The sequence below is a fragment of the Marmota marmota genome, unplaced genomic scaffold (assembly GCF_001458135.2).
Source record: "Marmota marmota marmota unplaced genomic scaffold, marMar, whole genome shotgun sequence".
Taxonomy (NCBI): Eukaryota; Metazoa; Chordata; class Mammalia; order Rodentia; family Sciuridae; genus Marmota; species Marmota marmota.
In genome coordinates this window covers 14,774,425-14,793,643 of record NW_026000048.1, presented here as the reverse complement: position 1 = coordinate 14,793,643, position 19,219 = coordinate 14,774,425, and the positions used below count along the sequence as shown (strand labels likewise).

Here is a 19,219-nt window from a genome sequence, read left to right as displayed (position 1 = left end):
CTGCGCATTTATCACGGTATTTACACTTGGAGTGAAGTTATATGATCACAAATTCCCAGAACCTTTTTATAGTTCGTAGAGAGTTTATGTAGACTGTCCCTAAGGGACCACAGAATAATTGAGGTTAGAAACAGCTTAACCCCAAGTCATAAAAATCACTGACATGGGAAACTAAGAGGAAAATTGTTACCCTTACCAGGGAAGGGTTGTGTGCTTCTGGTACTGGCTTCTGGCTCTGTTTGACTGGAAGAAGGGTTATTTTCAGCTTAGAAAAATGTGACTTCAGTATACTTCATTTTTACATCATTACTTTTGTTCTTTCAGAAAGCATGGTAATTACAGGTATTCATTTGCTCATTAAAATAAACTCCAAGCACTTGAGTGATTTATATTCCCAGATTTAACACACACACACACACACACACACACAAATTCTCACATGTGCATATATATACATGCTCAAATATGTACCCACACATCTCCACATACAGACTCACGACCCTCCTCCTTATCAATTAGCAGGTACCCTATGGCATCCCAAAGAGGTAAGGAAATTACATTCTGTTTCATTCTTTTCCATGGTGCTGTGCTTGTTCTGTAAACAGCAAGAGAAGTAATTATGTAGGTGGGCATTCATTATATGGTCAACTCTTGGAATATAATATAGGAATGTGCTATGGCAAGGAAATATTTGCTTGAACCAATGCCTGGAAACTGAACATGGTATGAGCTTCATAGTAATGTAAACCACAGATCTGGCTCATTTTCACGTATTGTACCTGAGAGGGTGGGGTAGTATTTACATTCATTTTCCATTTCTAGGCTGTCCAGCGTCTAGTCAGTGCTTGCTAGGGAGTTCTCTATGCATGTGTGTGAGTGTGTGTGTGCATATTTCGCATTCCCTATTCCAGAATCTGCCGTTCACTCCGAGTTGGAGCATTTACCATTGCAAAACTGTCACCAGCATCTTCGAAACACATTACATTCCACAGGTCTAGTAAGTGGGCTATGTGGCTGCATGATGCCTTTTGTTTAAAAGAACCCCAAGTGGCAGTCCGGCACTTTCTATCCGGCTGCACTTCATACTGTAACTATGCCCATTGAAAAGTGAAGCTCAAAGGATTTTTTAGAATTTGCTGTCCCAGCAGGTAACATTCTGGGGTTGGTTCCTTCTGTTTTTTTTTTTTTTTTTTTTCTGCTGTTTAAAATGTCCAAACCTTCTCGCTCGGCAAGACCTTTTTTTGCTAGTGCAGCTTCTAAGCTGCAGTCATCGAGGAAGGATGATTTAAACAGCAAACAGAAAAAAATCAGCGTAGGTGAGAAGAGTCTGAGAACTGGAAGTGAAGGAAATTTGGTCAAACAGCAGCAGGTGCAATCCACGGCGACCCCTGCTCAGCGGAAAACTTCAGCACACAAAGGTAATGTCTCCAACCGACTGCTTTTGTCAGTTTGTGCTTAGAAACTTCCTGCTTAATAATACGCCAGGTAACTGGAATGAATGAGGCTTTTACTGTTTCAACAGTTCTCTGTTTGTGTGCATGTAACCTTTTCTAAAATCCTGGAGTGCATTGCTAAAATAACCAACAATTAGGGAGAGGAAAGCAATAAAACTTTCTATCATTAAGAACGATGTAAGAAAAAAACATTGTTCTCACATCTCTTTTCAAATGACATTTTATTTTTGAGTGTTGTACAGTCTTCCATAATCTCATTATATTTAAACAAAGTTTCTTGTTGCTTATCTATATGAAAAAGAAGAAAAAAAGTACCTTAAACCCACATCATTAGCTAGCAACAGAATTTTTGCGTACTTAGTTGTTTGCAGTTCCTTTTAGAAATGAATTGTACCTGAAATTCGAATCTAATGGTATGGTTTCTTGCCAAGAGTGGCAAAAATCCCTGCTAGCATTGCTACCTGCATCATTTAAATAAGCCCTCTGAGATGAATGTTAAAATGTTGTACTTAGCAAGAATATTGTGGAATAGTTGACCCTGAGTTGGGAAATATAGCAACTAAAAAGTGCTCTTATTTTAGTGGATGTAATAACCCAGGGCAATTAAATCATAGCTAAAAATATAATAGTAATTTCCTGCATTGTGCATATTAAATCTCTAAGAAATATTTTATAATATTTTAATACATTTTGAGCTCTCTAGTAAAAATATAATATTTTGTCTTGTGATTTTTATAGTAAAATAAAAAAATTGTTTTAATATTCTCATTCTTACAACTGGAAATTTGTATTTTATAGAAAAAAAGTCCATTTTATAGTTTAATCCTGACTTCTCCACTATTAAAAGCTATTGCAAATGCATATGCATATGATACATTTTTGTGTCGTGTACTATTCAAAGATGCAAATATCTGTGGGAAAATTCAGGTTTTTCCTTTGACTTTATTATTAATATTTTGTCCATTTGATTAGTGGAATGTTTGTACAAAAACAGAGATCAAAATACTTTCTAAAAGGCACACAGAATTAACACTGAAAGACTCTGGAAGTTTTGATAGAAGTTGTTAAGTAGACTGAATTTTGACTGCTTGAAAGGGAAACTTTCTTTGATGTGATAATGTATGTAAGAGTCTGGAACATTCTTATAAAAAGGAATGTTAACCACTTCAATCTACAGAATGTCCAAACGTTAATACAACATGTATTATCTATGTCTGGGCAAGGTATGCATGGGGACAAGATTTTTTTATCCAAATAATCGGATGCTACGTGTTTTCTCCAAAGATGATTAAAAATGCCCACCTTCTTTTGGCAACTTCTGAGGACAGCTCTGAATAGATTTTGTGGGTAAAAATCACTTTTTTATAACATATTTGGTTTGGGGGATTGGTTTAAAAGTCATTTGAAACCAAGAGTTGTTACCAATGTACACGATCAATATAGATGATGCACATTTTTGTAAAAAAATAAACTGGGTGAAGATTATAAATGGTGGTTTCCTGTGCATCTCTCTGAAAGGAACAGAAGAGTTTCACCCTCAAAATTTTGAAATTGACAGCAGGACTATATTATTTGAAAGACATCCTTAGAATATATGTTATTTTTTTTTAAATCAGAATTCTTTTTTACATAGCCACACATCATTTCATAGAGTACCAGGTGAAACCTTTCATTGAGGGAGAACAGGATTAGCTCTCTTAGCTGTGTTACATTAGGCTTTTGCTTAAGTTGGTTGTCAAAAGAACCAGAAATTCAGGGGCTGGGGATGTAGTTCAGCAGTACAGTGTTTGTTTAGCATGTGTGAGGCCCTGGGTTCCATATCCAACACCGCAAAAGAAGAAAGAAAAAGGAAATCCAAGTAATGAATGTCAGGGTGTTAGGTTTGTGTTGAACTGGTCTATGTTCTTCCTCACTTCATTAAAGCTTAGTATTAATTCTTTAGATGTTTAGTGCATTTGATCCACAGGAATAGCTTAATCTTTTCATGTAAGTTGCCATATTTCTGAGTTCATTTTCCTATTGTGTAACCTGTTAAATAGGGTGTTCTGGTACATTTCTAACTTTAGGGGGGAAAATTGTGTCTCATTCAGTGTATTTCCCCTGCCATCCTCTCTGCTTCTTACATGTTTCCATGGTAGTTTGAACAGGCATAGACTTTTAGACTGAAATATTTTTTTTCTTTATGATAACAAAGTCTTTCTTCATAGTGTCTTGGGCTCTCTGAGTATGAATGAAAAGTTTGTGTTGTTCACATTCCCAGGTTCCCTGTAGGTGATTTCCTCTCTCTCTTTCTGTCTGTCTCTCATCTTTTAGGATAACCTCTTTACCCTTCTTATTTTGAAATTACACTTAAATATTTAAAATCAAGTGTTCTTTTATTTTTTTCCCCCCAGGATTGAACCCAGGGCCTTGCAGGTGTTAGGTGAGCGCTCTACCACTGAGCCACAACCCCAACCTGGGTGTTCTTTTTCATTCATTTTGACTGCATACTTAATGAGACTTTTCAGTTTGAAGATTCATGGTCTGTAGTTCTTGTCTATTAATTCCCTGATAAATAATTCCTCTGTACTTGCTTTTACTTGCTCTTTATGGATCTCTTAAAAGTCATTTGTTCAAACTATATCTGTTATCTGATATTTATTTTCTCCTTATATTTTTAAACTCTTATCTTTTTATGTCTTTTAGAAGATTTTCTTGACTTTGTTTTCCAGCTTTTCTACTATCTAATTGGAATCATGGTTATATTTTTGAATTTCCTAAAGAACTTTTCTTACTCTGATTATTTTGAAATTAAAATGCATGGTATTATTTTGTATACATAAGCAATGTGTATGTGTGCTTTATTTATCTAATGTTGATAATATTGCCTGTTCTAGTTTGAGAGTACCATGTGCCATGTTTAGTCAAACAGTATCACATCAATGTGATGTTGGTATGCCTTTTGGTCTGAACCATTGGTACAGGTTGGCCCCTAGAACAGAAGAGACTGAGGATAAATAAAAATCCTTAGGACAACAGCATTAACAACTAATTTTCACCCACAAAGAACTTTCTTCATGATGAAAATCCACTAAATGGAAGATAAATGTTGAAGTGTGCGTATTGATATGAGCCAACCATTTTATTTAAGATAAGGATATGAGTCAGTGTCTGAGAATGTGCCATGTCTTCCTAGGCTTTTGATATTCCCCTGATCTCTGATTAGAAACATTCCCCAAAATGATTTTACCCTGATCATATGTATATATAAAAAGCTTCATGCATGATGGGCAAGCACTCTACTACTCAACCACACCCCTAATCCTTGATTTTTAAATTTATGTTTGCTCTTTTATTGTTCTAAAGAAAAGCTTTCTTAGAAGTAGACATGAGTACTGACAAGATTGGATTAAAAAGATAGTTTCCATCTCTTATGTATTCATGGTGGAGATATCTGACCCTTACAGGGCTCTTTCTACGTGGTCACCACTGTTGTAAGCACATTATAAATGCACGTCTCATAAAGCCCTTGCAATTATCTTGTGACTCTGTACTGTTACTATGCAGTGTTACAGATGAGGAAACCAAGACAGAAAATTTGAACTCTTTTCCCCAAATCACGCAGATAGGAAGAGAGAGAACCAGAATTCTAATCCCAGCAGTTTTAACTCCTGAATTTGCACATTTCACTACTATGCTAAAGTACCTTTCTATAAAAAAAATAATAATAATCCACTCATCTAAGAAATTAATAAAATTATCAAATTTTATGATTGATTAGTCTGGTCTCTGAGAAAACAAAAAAGCTTTTGGTGACATTCTGCAATTCAGAATAAGCTCTTCTATTTTTAGTCTTTTTTAAAATATTGGTTGTCCAGGGTTGCTCTTTCTTAAAACAAAACAAAAAAAAAATGGAAAAGAGAGAGAACAAATTTCAGAATTAATAAAAGTGTCGAGATATATGAGAGCTATTCTCATATCAAAAACATTAAAGGATACATTGGATTTAGGACCCAGAAGTCCCAATACATGTGCTCATGCCTGCAGACTTGAGAGTGTACACAGACAGACAGACACACACCCCAACTGACCCAGTAGTCTAAGTACAGCCTGTAGGCCAGAAATCACTCAAGTCTAATTCTGTTCTGACACAAGTTTCCCTCTGTGGCCTTGAGCAAAGCAATTATCCTTCCTGACTGAGTTTTGTCAACCATTAAAGAATAGTAATATGTGGTTTATGGGAAGAAGTATTGGTGAGGATTAATGACTTAGTTAATGTGTGTCTAGTGCTTTCAAGAGCCCGTGTGTCACATGAATACACTAAGTCAAGCACAATGGAGTCTTTGTTTACCTCCAGTTACCAAGGAAGGTAAAAATTTACTCTTTTCCAGATACCATGCATGTACCCTCCCTGGGAAAACTCAATTATAAATCCCTGTTTTCTCGTCTTCCACTCTTCTTTTTGTCCAAGAAGTAACCTCACATGCATGTTATTTGCACATACTGATTGAAATTTGGATACCTGGGGCCTTTTGTCCACCTCTGTAAGTTAAAAAAAAAAAAAAAAAATATATATATATATATATATATATATATGAATAACTAAAGCAAAAACCCGACCCAACTTCTCTCTAGTATGGTACACATTTATTCTGTATATTACTAATGATTGAATGATGTTATATCCTGGCACAGTGAGTAAAGTATCAAGGATGGTAATCATGGTTGTGGGTAGGAAATATCTCTAAAAGGTGTACTCAACATAATATTTTTCCTGCAACAAGCTGATAATAGCTGTAAACGGTTCTCATCCTCTGGTAGGGACTTTACTTTGACTAGTAGTTTCTAAAAGCAAAAGTGGATTTATACTGATCGTGTGCATTTCTTTATCTGACTGCCTTTGGGTTCAATGCCTTGCAGTATGTGAGGAGAGCTGAAGCCAACTGTACAATATTTATTCAAAAAAGCAATGGTAACTTAGGCTTGCAGTTTGGGTACATTATTGCTACCAGTAAGTCCAGTCATGTATTACACATCTATATAAGCCAGTAAATTTGTCTCTATCCACTTTACCTTCAAAACACTTTTTTTCTGTCAAATTCAGTTAAATAATCAGAATTTGCCCTTTTGAAAAACTAGAATAAGTATAGATGAAAGTATGTGATTACTTTGTTATTTGGGGATATATTTATTAAAATTCTTCCAAGCAAATAAATCATCTCCTTATATCATTATTTGCTGTATATGTTGTTAAGAATGGTTTCATCAATCCTGGCTGCTTAGAAGCAGACTATCAGGAGTCTCCACCTGTCTGCCTATCAGATTACTTATCTCTTTTGTAATTACATAATGCCAGTCTTCTTAGCTCCTGGCCATATATGAGTAGGATAAGTGTCTGGGAATGCAAAAATTTAGAAAGAATAAAAGCCTTCTTTTTAATGATGCTGTTCTACCGGGTGACCTGTAATGGTTTCTTGAGTTAATGATCTCTAGAGTCTTAAATTAGGCCAAAAGTCTACCTGTATTTCTTACCCTTTTTTAACAGAAAAATCTCAAGTGGACTTAAGCCTGTTTCCAAAATGTACAATTACATTATCAAAACAGAGAAAACCACCGATAAGTAGAATTGCTTTATATACAAGAAATATCAGTTAAATGTATCCATCAGGAATAAGGATATTTTGTTATATTTCTTGACAGTTCATATTTACAAATGTAATGCACAAGTGAGCTTTTAATTGAAATTCATTATTTAAACACAATTATTTAATCAGGCTGCAGAATATTATGCTTATAAGCGATAGCTTATCATATACACTCAGAATATATAGAGATAATATGCTGGCATGTGCCATTTCATATATTATTTTGAAATTAATAAGGTTACAAAGTTCTGTTTTGAATATATATTAAATATGCTTTAGGTAGACCTTTCTCAAGCTAATGGTTTAATATTTGACCCTGGTGATTAGGTTGATAATTCTGACAATGACTTTATCTACTCAAAAACAACAACTATAACAAAAAAATGACCATCTACTCAATGTCTGACATTGTGCAAAATAATGGAAAGTTAATAAAAAAAATAAGTAAAACGTGGTTTTTACCCTTGAGTGGGATTATACAAGATCTAGATTGTCTGGATATCGAAATAAAGTTTTCAGAATAGATTTATATACAAAATTACAAGTGCGCAGAAGAAGTAGAGTAGGCTATTGTCCCCAGGTAATAAGAACTTACCAGGTAGGAGGAGAAAATGACCATACTACATTTAGAAAATGGCCAAATAGACTGGTATGTTTGGAAAGAGAGAACCAGTGAGGGAAAAGTTGGAGGGGGATAGAGTCTGTTGAAATGATTTCAAAAAAGAAAAATGTGTTCACCCTTTTCATTCCATCAGTGAACATTTATTGGTTACCTTCTATGTGTCAGGCATTATTCTAGACTCTAATCAAAATGAAAACCATGATAGATGAGGGCTAGGATTCCATGGGGCTTAACTGTGTTTTTCTGACCAAAATTAAACAAAGAAAAGTAACTGAAGTTCTCTTTGAGATATTAATGTGTTGTAGTTATTTAGGATTCAGAGAGGTCAGACAGGCAAAATGTATGTATCTGCTGACCAGGGCAGGGCAGGGGTTATAGTTATAAATGTGGACCACGACTGTATTGCTGCCATTTAAAGCCATGGGATTGGGTGAGCTTGGAAGGGATAGAAAAGAGAATGTGGCCCATGGTTAAGGAGAGAAAGTGACATAGGACCCTGGGGCGTTGCAATATTCAAGGGTCCTAGCAGAAGCAGAGGTAAGACCTGGGTATTAAGGCTCGTGCACAGCAACTTAAGAACTTCCTTTTGAAACTCCAGGCCAGGGTAGCAATAAATATTAGAAATAAGAATTTTATTTGAAATATGTTATATTTAAAATGATGAGAGTCATATAATCTAGCCCACAGTATCTTGTTTAAGTTAATTTTAGTTCATTTGAATTGCCATGAGAATTAAAATGCTTCCTGTCATTTTTAATTTATAGTTTCAGATATCCCCCATATCACATTATGAGGGGTGGGATATTACTTCTCCACTTTAAGGAGAGAGAGACTCAGCAATGGGGAGCTATTAGGAAGCATTTAACTTCCTTCTATTCTTATTTATAATTTTATATTTGCATCACATATTATTTTATATCATTTGATAGTGTTTGTTTGGCTGTCCTTCATCTAACCCTGAGAGTAGTTTTCTGCTTTTGATTATACACTTCTTCTTTAGGAGGTGAGGAATGATTTGCTACTTCAATTTCTAACACAATGTAATGTCATTTTTTCACAATGAGACTTCTATTTACATTCTTAGAGACTCATGAAGAAGCATCTTGAATATTTAAAGATAATATGCTAGGAAAATCTCTATTCTACTTGTGCCCTACTTATTTAAAGTTATTTCACAAAGAGTTTTGAAAACCTATACCTAGAAGAATCATCAACAAATAACAGAAATAGTAGATGTTCAAAAATGCCCTCCCAAAAGATCAAAGCTAAAATTGCTAAATTTTTTTAAAAATACTATAAATATCTTTTCTAATGCCTGGTTATTCTGGTAGGAAAGAATTCCTCTGAGGCAAAACAACAAGGAAACTTCAATGCAAAGACTAAGTGAAAGTCAGAGCCATCACTTGCTGTGTGGTGGTGGTCTCTGTCAATCCCCTGTGGCCTAGAAAATTTTAATAAGCACATTTAGTGAGCAATAAATAGATCCTGAGCCCAACAGAATGGGATTCTGTCCGGAGATAAATAAGAAAAAATAACTGCCCTGCCAAGGGAGAGCTCAGAGCCCTTTATACAGCCTTATCTGTGAGTTAAGAAGGAAAGAAAGGGAATACATGGAGAACATCTAACCTCATGTCTGCATTCACATTCACAAAGTTATTATAAGATAGGAGGAGAAAACACCAAAAGCCAAGAGATAAAAATGCTATCTAATGATCCCAGATTGATAGTGTCCCCAGTTGCATAGATGCAGAATAAGGAAAATCCTCTTGGAAAGAATATACTTTATACTAGGCATCTAAGAATCCCCACTGATGAAAGTCTAAAAACATGAGCTCACAATAAAAATTCACTAAATCCATAAAGAAACAAGTGACTGTGAGCAAGAGTCAGGAAGGGTAAAGAACTCTACTGAATCAGATTCACATAAACTCCTGAAACTGGGATTATCAGATACAGAATGACATACATGTATATGTATTGAATGAGTGATTCTAGCAATATTGACCTGTCACATTTTAAAAAGAGGTGTTCTAAAAATGAAAAATGCAATACCTAAAGGTAGAAGCTCAATTGATTTGTTAAGTGGTAGACCAGATACAAAAGAGAGAGAACTAATAAACTGGAGGGTAGATTTAAAATGAATTTTTTGGTTGTTATGGCAATACAACTCAAGGCCTACTCCACTATCAGATTTTAAGTGTGCAATATTGTTAACTATGGGAACATTATATGCATCAGATCTCTAAAATTTATTCATCATGCGTAACTCAAATGTTAGATTCATTGTTGAGCTACTTGCCATTTCTCCCTTCCCTCTACTTCCTGCTTTCATGAGTTGGACCATTTTAGATATCTCATGTAAGTGGAATCACAGTATTTGCCTTCCTGAGATTGGTTTATGACATTTAGTATAATGTCTTCAGGGTGTATTTATGTTATTGCATATTACAGATGATATCGCATTAAGGTTTTGCTTTGCATGAAATGATGATGTTAAGCATCATTTCATATCATTATTGGATATTCAAGTACTTAGCCCACTTTTTAATCAAATTACCAGGGTTGTTTTGCTATTGGAGTTGTAGGAATTCTTCACATGTTTTAGAAATTAACCCATTTGAAGACACATGGTTTGAAAACACTTTATCCCACTCAAAAGCTTGCCTGTTCACTCTGCTGACTGCTTCCTTTGATGACCAGAAGCATTTTACTTCAGTATAGTATTGCTTGTCTGTACTACTTTTGTTGCCTGTGCTTTTGGTGTCATTTATAAGAAATTATTGCTGGGGCCAATGTCATGAAACTTTTTCCCTGTTGTCTTACGGGACTTTTATAGTTTCAAGTCTTATGTTTAAGTCTTTAATCCATTTTGAGTTGATTGTTGTATGCTTTGTAAAATAAGCATCCAATTTCATTCTTCTACCTTTAGATATTGCATTTTTCATTTTTAGAACACCTCTTTTTAAAATGTGACAGGTCAATATTGCTAGAATCATTCATTCAATACATGTGGAATTCTGGCATTACCAATATCCTTTGTTCAAGAGACTGTCCTTTCTTCCTCGTATACCTTGACATGCCGTCAAAGATCCATAGGCTGTGTACATGTGGGTTTATTCCTGGGCTCCAATTCTATCTCATTGGTCTATATGTCTGTCTTTATACCAGTACCATTCTGTGTTAATTACTGTAGCTTTGTAATATATTTTGAAATCAGGAAGTGTAATGCCTTCAGTTTTATTCTTTCTCACTTTGTGATTATATTAATTTTAGAAATGGATATTTTATTTCTGTCAAAAATTTCATTGGGAAAAAAAGAAAAAATTTCATTGGGATTTTCATAGAGTTTGCACTGAATATGTAGATCACTATAGGCAGTATGGATTTTTTAATAATATCTGGTCTTACAATCTATGATCATGGAATATCTTTCTATTTATTTGTAACTTCTTTAATGTTAATGATGTTTTATAGTTTTAAGCATACAAGTATTTCACTTCCTAATCTAAGTTTATTTCTTTTATTTGTTCCTTTTGGTGCTGTTGTAATTTCTAGTTTCCTTTTGAGAATTTGCTTATATGTAGAAATACACTGATTTTTGAACATTGATTTAATGCCTTCCAAATTTGCTAAATTTATTTATTTATTTATTGGGTCTAGTAAGGTTTTTTTGCTAGTCTTTAGGATTTATATATAAATAAGATCATGTCATCTGCAAACAGGAATTATTTCATTTTTTTTCCTTATAATCTGGATGCCATTTCTTTCTTTTTCCTATCTAACTGCTCTGGCTAGGATTTCCAGTACTGAGCTGGAAAGAAGTGGTGAGACTGGGAATTCTTGTCTTGTTCCTGATCTCAGAGGAAAAGTTTTCAGGTTTTCATGATTTGAGTCTCATGTTAGGGATGAGCTTGTCATGTATGTTTTTTATTATATTGGGGTAATTTCCCTCTATTCCTAGAATTCTAGATTCTCATTGTTTGTGTTCAGAGCATTTTTATATACTGAAAGCTTTTCTATGTAGGATTCAATGAGGATTCAGGTTGCTTGGATAATATTGTAGCCTTGTTAATATTTTAAGAGTATTTTAATAATTTCTTGAATATTCATGAAAGTAGATAGTATATCTACTAAATAAATCACTCTGTTAGCCTATCTAATGGTACCAATTAAAGAAACATTGTGGCACCATCAAGGGAATTAGAGTTTCCCTTAATAGATAATCCCCAATTACTAAAGATAATATAAAGCTTGGTTCTTTTTTATTATCCATCTAAAGAGCTAGAAATTCCAGAAACTGTTCAAATAATTATGTAAGCATTTTTCTATGACTGCATCAGAAGTGGACAAAATATTGCAAGGTTTTCTTTTTATTTATAAAATCTTCTTTGGAAAAAAAGTCGTTTGAGAAGTATTTTTACACCTTCTGGATTACTTGTACATTAAAATTTTTATTTAGTTGAAACTAATGAATAAGCATTTAACATTGGAGATCCTAATGTTAACTTCATTCTTTCTACTTTTTTTCTCAAATCATTCCATTATTTCTCTAGATCTAAGCCTTAATTTTTTATTTAAATTAGAAAAACAAAAAAAGAGAGAGAAATAGAAGGTATTTAAAAATTTTTCTTTACAACTTGTTGTTTAACTAAATAGCCACTATACCTGATGATTTCTGATTTTGAAGGACATGTTTTGGGAAGTCACTTTTTTGCATTAGTGGTCTTATCAAATTGTGAGTGAAAGATCAAGTCCAGCCCAGGGTGGACTTACACAGGATGAAGGGTATATTTTGTATGATGAATGTTTAACTAAATGCCATCAGATACCAGATGACAATATACCTGAACCGCAACTGCAGCACTGACCCTGCAAAGCCATGATTGCCCATCATTGTCATAAAGTAGGAGAAAAAGACAGTGTTGAGAATGGACTTGGAAAGTGATACACAGAGGGAAAAAAAAGAGAGAGATTTTCAAAATCTGAAAACTGACGAAAAATGGTTGAATATTACTTTTCTCATTTTGCCATTTTTTAACTCAACATATGGAAACATTTATTAAAAAGTAGTTAATTCCTTAGCAGCATTTTTTAAATAAAGTTTACTGAAAAATGGAAAAATATTTATTCTATTTTCATAATAAAAGTCTAGTTCTAGAAGAAAGATGTCTTGAGAAGCTCTAATTTAGTACAAATATCCTAAATTTGATATCAGTGAATTTTGATGAGTGAAGAAAAATAACTTTAGTATAATTATTTCCTAAATGTATAACATAAACATCAATAATAATAAATATGATCATTTTCAGACTATAAGATTAAACTCAGGTTTTTTGTTTGTTTTTTTTTTTAAAGAGAGAGAGAATTTTTTTTATTTTTATTTATTTATTTATTTATTTATTTTTGTAGACGAACACAACACAATGCCTTTATTTTTATGTGGTTCTGAGAATCGAACCTGGGTCCCGCTCATGCTAAGCAAGCGTTCTACCGCTGAGTCACAATCCCAGCCCAAAACTCAGGTTTTTAAAATTTTTTTTTTGCTTTGATTGAGTCCCTTGAGGGACTGTGTATGATCAAATACCTTCAAGGGTCATTATGTCCTTTAAGGGACAAGGGTCATTCTTAGGCAGCCACTACCATAGAAACCTAAATTTATACTACCGAATTTATATTACCAAAGTATCTTTGGAAGAAGTTTGAAGGATTGGGGATGGAGATAAGAATACATACAGAGATTAGAGAAATGCAAATTAAAACTACACTGAGATACCTTCTTACTCCAGTTGGAACAGCAATCATCAAGAATACAAGTAAGAATATATGTTGGCGAGGATATGGGGGAAAAGGTTCACTCGTACATTACTGGTCATGCAACCACTCTGGAAAGCAGTATGGAGATTCTTCAGAAAACTTGGAATGTAACCACCATTTGACCATTCCTCAGTTTACACCCCAAGGACTTAAAATCAGCATACTACAGTGACATGGCCACATCAATGCTTACAGCAGCTCAATTCACAATAGCTAAGCTATGGAACCAACTTAGGTGCCTTTCAACAGATGAATGGATAAAGAAAATGTGGTATGTATACACAATGGAATATTACTCAGCCATAAAGTATGAAATGAAATTATGGCATCTGCCAGTTAATGGGTGGAACTGAAGACTATCATGCTAAGTGAAATAAGCCAATCCCCCAAATCCAAAGGCCAAATGTTCCCTCTGGCATGTGGATGCTGACACACGATAAGTGAGGGGAGGGAATAATAGAAGTTCATTAGACAAAGGGGAATGAAGGGAAGGAAGGGGGATGGAACAAGAAAGAAGAATGAATCAGACATAACTTTTCTATGTTCATATATGAATATATGACCAGTGTAACTCCACATCATGTAACCACAAAAATGGGAAGTTATATTCCATGTATGTAGGCTATGTCAAAGTGCATCCTACTGTCATTGTCATGTATAACTAAAAAGAGCAAATAAATAATCCATTTAATAAAAATAAATAAATAAATGTATTCTCTTTATAAGTTGACTATCTCAGTATTATAATATCAGAAAGCTGACTAATGCATGGGCTGAGAATGAGATCCCAGGGATCTGAGATGGTCTTCATCTAGCTACTGTACTTTCAGAGAGGCAGTGATCAAGTACAAGAGCATTAGGCTGTGGGAATTGGTGAGAATACTGGAGATTTGAGAGATAAATGCTATCCCAATACGACTGTGCTGGGGGCAGGCACAGTCTTCTCAGGACTTCCACAGCAGAGACACGACCAAATGAGGAAGTTGAGTGAAGGGAGCTTTGAACTTGATATAAAAGAGAACAGATGCGTAATCAGAGTGCCACAACCCACAGACCACCTCAAGAAGCAGTGACTTTCCTCTCCCTGGGCCAAAGACGAGTTGAGGTCAAGCAATGTTCTTCACTAAGTGGGAGTAGAATTAGGTGGATTTCACTGCCTCTTTCAACTCTCAGATTCAGAATCAACTGTGTACTGCAGCAGGGTGAGATGCAGAAAAGTACCAGTGTCAAAGAAAATATTTAAACTGTCCCTATAAAGAAGGATTTTTTTAATGTTTTGATTTTGTACACATTGTCATTTTCTGCCTATATTTCCTCTATTACCCTATTCCTCTCTGATTCCTTCTCTTTGTAGGGTTCTCCCTAAGAACATGTCAATGACAAACTCAGTTTTTGTCACATTAAAAAAAAAAAAGTCAAATAAACCAAAAAGAAAAGAGAACAAAGGAAGGCAGGTCATGTGGCATTCCTTGGAGGGCCAATGTCTTCTTTTTCTTTACTATTTCTCTTCCTATTATCTGGGATTCTTCTTTCATCTCCTCCACTACCTGTCACTATAGTGCTACATTCTCTGCTCCATCATAGCTGTCCATCCTGCTGAGGGTTCAAGAAAACTAATGAAGTCCTTCTGCTTCGAAATACACACATACACACACACCTTCCTCATGTGCTCAGCACAGCCTGAAGTTCCAAACTAGGTATTTCATGACCTGACTTAAAGCTGACTTCCCAGCAAAAGCAAAAGCATTATGGGGTTTCTAAACTTAGTGAAAATGAATTTTGCAGCTTTTTTTAAAGCTCATTTTAAAGTGGGAGATGTTGTATCCTGAAGAGAAGGGAAGGGACAGAGCCACTGCACAGGACAAAAGGAGGCTGGGGAATCTCTCCGCCCTTTCCCATCCTGTCTTCAAGTGCCACCACTGCATGTCGTATAGGATTTTTGCATCTGTTAAAAAGACATGTTGCCAATATTTTTACCACATATTCTGAGTTTATCCTTTCTAGTTTTGTCCTCCTCTCTTGTACTGTCTCAGTGATGGTTCATCTCACTCTTTATGTTTATCAAACAGTGAATGTTCTCAATCTGCTTATTTGATGTTTATGACATTATCTCTTCCGTTGCTTCCCTAGTGACAGGAAAATGTGGTTCCTTTTCAAAAATCTAACATCATTCTAGCCACTATTGTTATGGTGTTTATTAACTAACCTAACTTTTGTTGGTTTTTGTTTTGCTTTGTTGAGAGGTCCTTACTAAACATAGTCTATCCCCTAAAAGAAGCCTCGGAAACTTCCTATTATTCCAGGCAACTGAAGAGATTTTCCCTGAGGAATCACTTGTGGGAGGTAGGGTCCCAGAGGGCATGACTGACAGTGGGTGGGACTCATCCACATGTTGGTTTTGTTGCAAGCTGGGGAAGAGATTAGTGACCAGGTGGTGCTGTCTTCAGCATTGGTACTCCCAATCGAGCATGGCCAACCCATGAGCTGGATAAGGCCATGGGCTTGTTTTCCTGCTGGCTAATCTAAAGATCAATATTGAGTAATATTCCACATATAAGACTGAGCACCAGATTGCTTGGAGAACATACTGCAATTAAAGAGTTGCGGGGAGACATGGGGCCTACCCCATGACCTAGAAGTGTGGCTTATTTTGGACATAAACAGGAATTTTGCATGGTGGCCGTGAAGAAAAGATACTTATTCTTGGGATTTGTTGTGTGGGCCACTCCCTGGAGCCCAGTAAGCAGTTCCTTGTGTTTTTGGATCTTGGAATCCAAGAACATCAGGATGGTGGTAAGTGAATTCTTTCTATGATTCTCTTAAAGAGCAGGAAGTGTTCCTAGTCCTGTCTCCGGATGGCTTCAGGAATCACAATCACCTCCTCGTGTCCAGATTCCCTCTTTCAATCCAGACAACAGCCTGGTTTACAATGAGGAAACAAAAGCATAAGAAAGGTATAGGCCTTATGGAAGGGTCCCCCAAATGGCAGAGTTGCAATCCAAATTCAAGGTCTTCTATTCCCAAAGTCCCTGCTTTCTCTTGCCCTAACCAATAAAATACAGTAAATAAAACACTGTTCTTTTTTTTTTCTAAGAGAATACTAGAAAAGGTGGTAGAGCAGCTTAAATTATTGTGAGTTCACAAGTGTTTAAAGGATGGTGTTATACTCTCAGATTTAATAAGTTATTTTTAAACTAATAATGAAAATACAATTTAAAGGAGATTCAGGTGTAAAATACAATAAGAGTTGTGAGAAAGAAGAAACATTATTCAGGGACATATTTGGCCCAGGCATCTGAGCTTTCTTGAAATTCCAGGGACCAGCCACTACTATAGAGGGTAACCCAGAGGGAGCAATACCCTGGAGACCCTGAGAAATCAGGGACCTGGAGAAGGGATGAGTAATGGAGAGGGAAGTTACTTTAATTTGCATCAGCAACTTTCTAGGATTTCTCCCTTGCAAAGGCCAAATCCATTAGCTTTACCCTGCACCCTTCTCTCTGGTAAGAATTGTTATCCCACTGTATACTCACTAATAACGCTAATGTGTGGGCAAGTACTTGGGCTCTAATCTTGGGGTTTTTTCTAATTAGCTTTATGATCATGCATGTTTCTGAACCTGGGTTTTTTTTTTTCTTATAAAGTGAAGGGCCATAGTAAAATAAAATTATATCAAAAGCTCTCAATAAACAGAAAATAATCCATCATTTCTAGTATATGAAAAGACAAATGGCCACAGTAGCTAATTGATCTTTATGTTTCTTTTGACTGCTTTCCTATTCCATGAAATAGTGGTCCGTGGTGTGGCCTTTTGTGTTTCTCTTATACATGGAACACACTGACAACTTGTGTTAACCCATCTCATGCCCTCATCACTAGAGTACCGATCAAGTGTCTGTATTGTGCAGGGATTGAGGGAAGACAACTATGAAAGACACATGAGTAAAGAAATCAGACACAGTGACACTGTGAGCTATAGAACAGAGGCTCAGATTCAGGGCACTGGGAGAAAGTGTTCACCTACACTATTGAGGGCCATATGAAGCTACTGTAATGCACAAGCACCAGAGTTAGGCACTGCTTATGAAGTGACATTCTCATACGTGCTGTATGAGTAGAATAACAATGTCCATTTCCCTTAGAAAATAAATGGGATAATACTATATATTCCGTAATGGTATTATATCGTCAGAAGAAGGGAATAACAAAGCCTATTTAAATATAAATAAGATATCTGATTATCCTCACTCCTTTGAAATACTGAGGCATGCTTCCTGTAAAAACTCTTTGGTCAGTCTTGGAAAAGAAACTATTCATTTCATGATGCAACATTATTTTTTTGTGGGACTTTTTTTTTTTTTTTTTGGTATCCAGAAAAATTGATCATTTATAAAAGGGAAGGATACTCCTGATAACATTTGTAGAAGAAAATTGGTCATTTTCAAAAGGAAGGGACATCTATAATGATGGTTGTAACTTTGGGGATGATATTGCATCTCTGTATCTATATCAGTCACAGACAGAGTCTCTATGCAAGTATTTGTGTTCTCAATGACAGGCACAACTAAATTGGAAAACTGACCATAACAGACAGTCTTCTGAAAATTTGGAATTGTATCTGAGAGTCACTAGGAAGCTACTGTTGATACTTAAACCAGAACATCCAGGTACATCCAAGTATACTGACAGACTCTTCTATGGCCCTCCAATGTCCTGTGAGCAATACCGCCATATCCATTAAATCCTCCTTATTGTTCAAGGTTATTATTACTCTTATTAGAGTGTGTTTCTGTTACTTAGAACCAAAGGATCTCTGATTAAAACACCCTAATTGCCAAGCCTTTCTTTTCCTTTCTGGCTTTTATGTAAGGATTCTTACGGCTCATATGCAGTGAAATCTTAGCAGAGAGCATTGGGATCAGGTCCTTCCTACTGGGAATGGCTGTTGACTGGATAGGACCTTGAGAAGCCTGAGGACACTGTATGTGGTTTGGTTGTTTTTACAGTGCTCCTGGGTCAATGTTTGTCCTTGGTTTTATTGAAGAGAATGGAAGAAGAAGAAAGGACGCTCTGTCCTTGGCATGACTAGCATTGTTCAGTGGCACATCTGTTTTCCCAAGTCCTTAATGGATTCTTCCGGAAGCAGCCAATCCTTTGTCAAGCATTAGGTCAGCAATCCTGATTAGAATCGGCATCAACCACCCATGAAACTAGAAACTTCCCCTGTGATTTATCATGACAATAAAGCCTCACTAATTAACCATAATTAGAAGGAAAAACACATCTCAAATTTAAGATTCTAAAAGAAGTAACATTTTAATTTCTTCCAAATTTGCACAGTGATTTAAATTAAGCTATCTGAGTATATTTGACTTAATGTGTAAATAAAAATTATTTCTAAACAGAGCATCAACCTAATATGTGCATTTTTGGTGTGTAAATGGTCTTTAAGGAACAGCTTGTTCTTTCAGGCAGGCAATTTGAGCATTCTTATGCTCTTATCGTATTAATAGCTTAGCAAGTGCTTTTTTCCCCATTGAAAACACAATGATTAACTTAATCGTAACACTTGTCAAAATTATTTTTAAACAAGAATGTCCTGAATTACAGAAATTTTCTTATTTTGGGATCAATATGACAATGATTAGAAGAACAAATGGTATGAGTTAAGTGTCATGAAAACCTGTTCTAGAGCTTTCAACATC

At 35.4% G+C, this 19,219-nt stretch overlaps 1 protein-coding gene across 15 annotated transcripts in view; it reads left to right on the top strand.

Moving 5' to 3' along the window:
* Kiaa1217 (KIAA1217 ortholog) overlaps window positions 1-19,219 on the top strand; it is a 761,286-nt gene that overhangs the window by 335,661 nt on the left and 406,406 nt on the right. For 2 of the 15 annotated variants that reach the window (XM_048812686.1, XM_015495237.2), the window contains exon 1: window positions 634-1,418. The exons of 1 other annotated variant lie outside the window; for it this stretch is intronic. In XM_048812686.1, the coding sequence (XP_048668643.1) occupies window positions 1,208-1,418 (211 nt within the window). In that variant the 5' untranslated portion in view covers window positions 634-1,207. Of the gene's footprint in view, window positions 1-628; window positions 1,419-19,219 lie in introns of those variants that run through there. 12 more of the 15 variants (XM_015495236.2, XM_048812704.1, XM_048812683.1 and 9 more) reach the window with 12 other exon arrangements.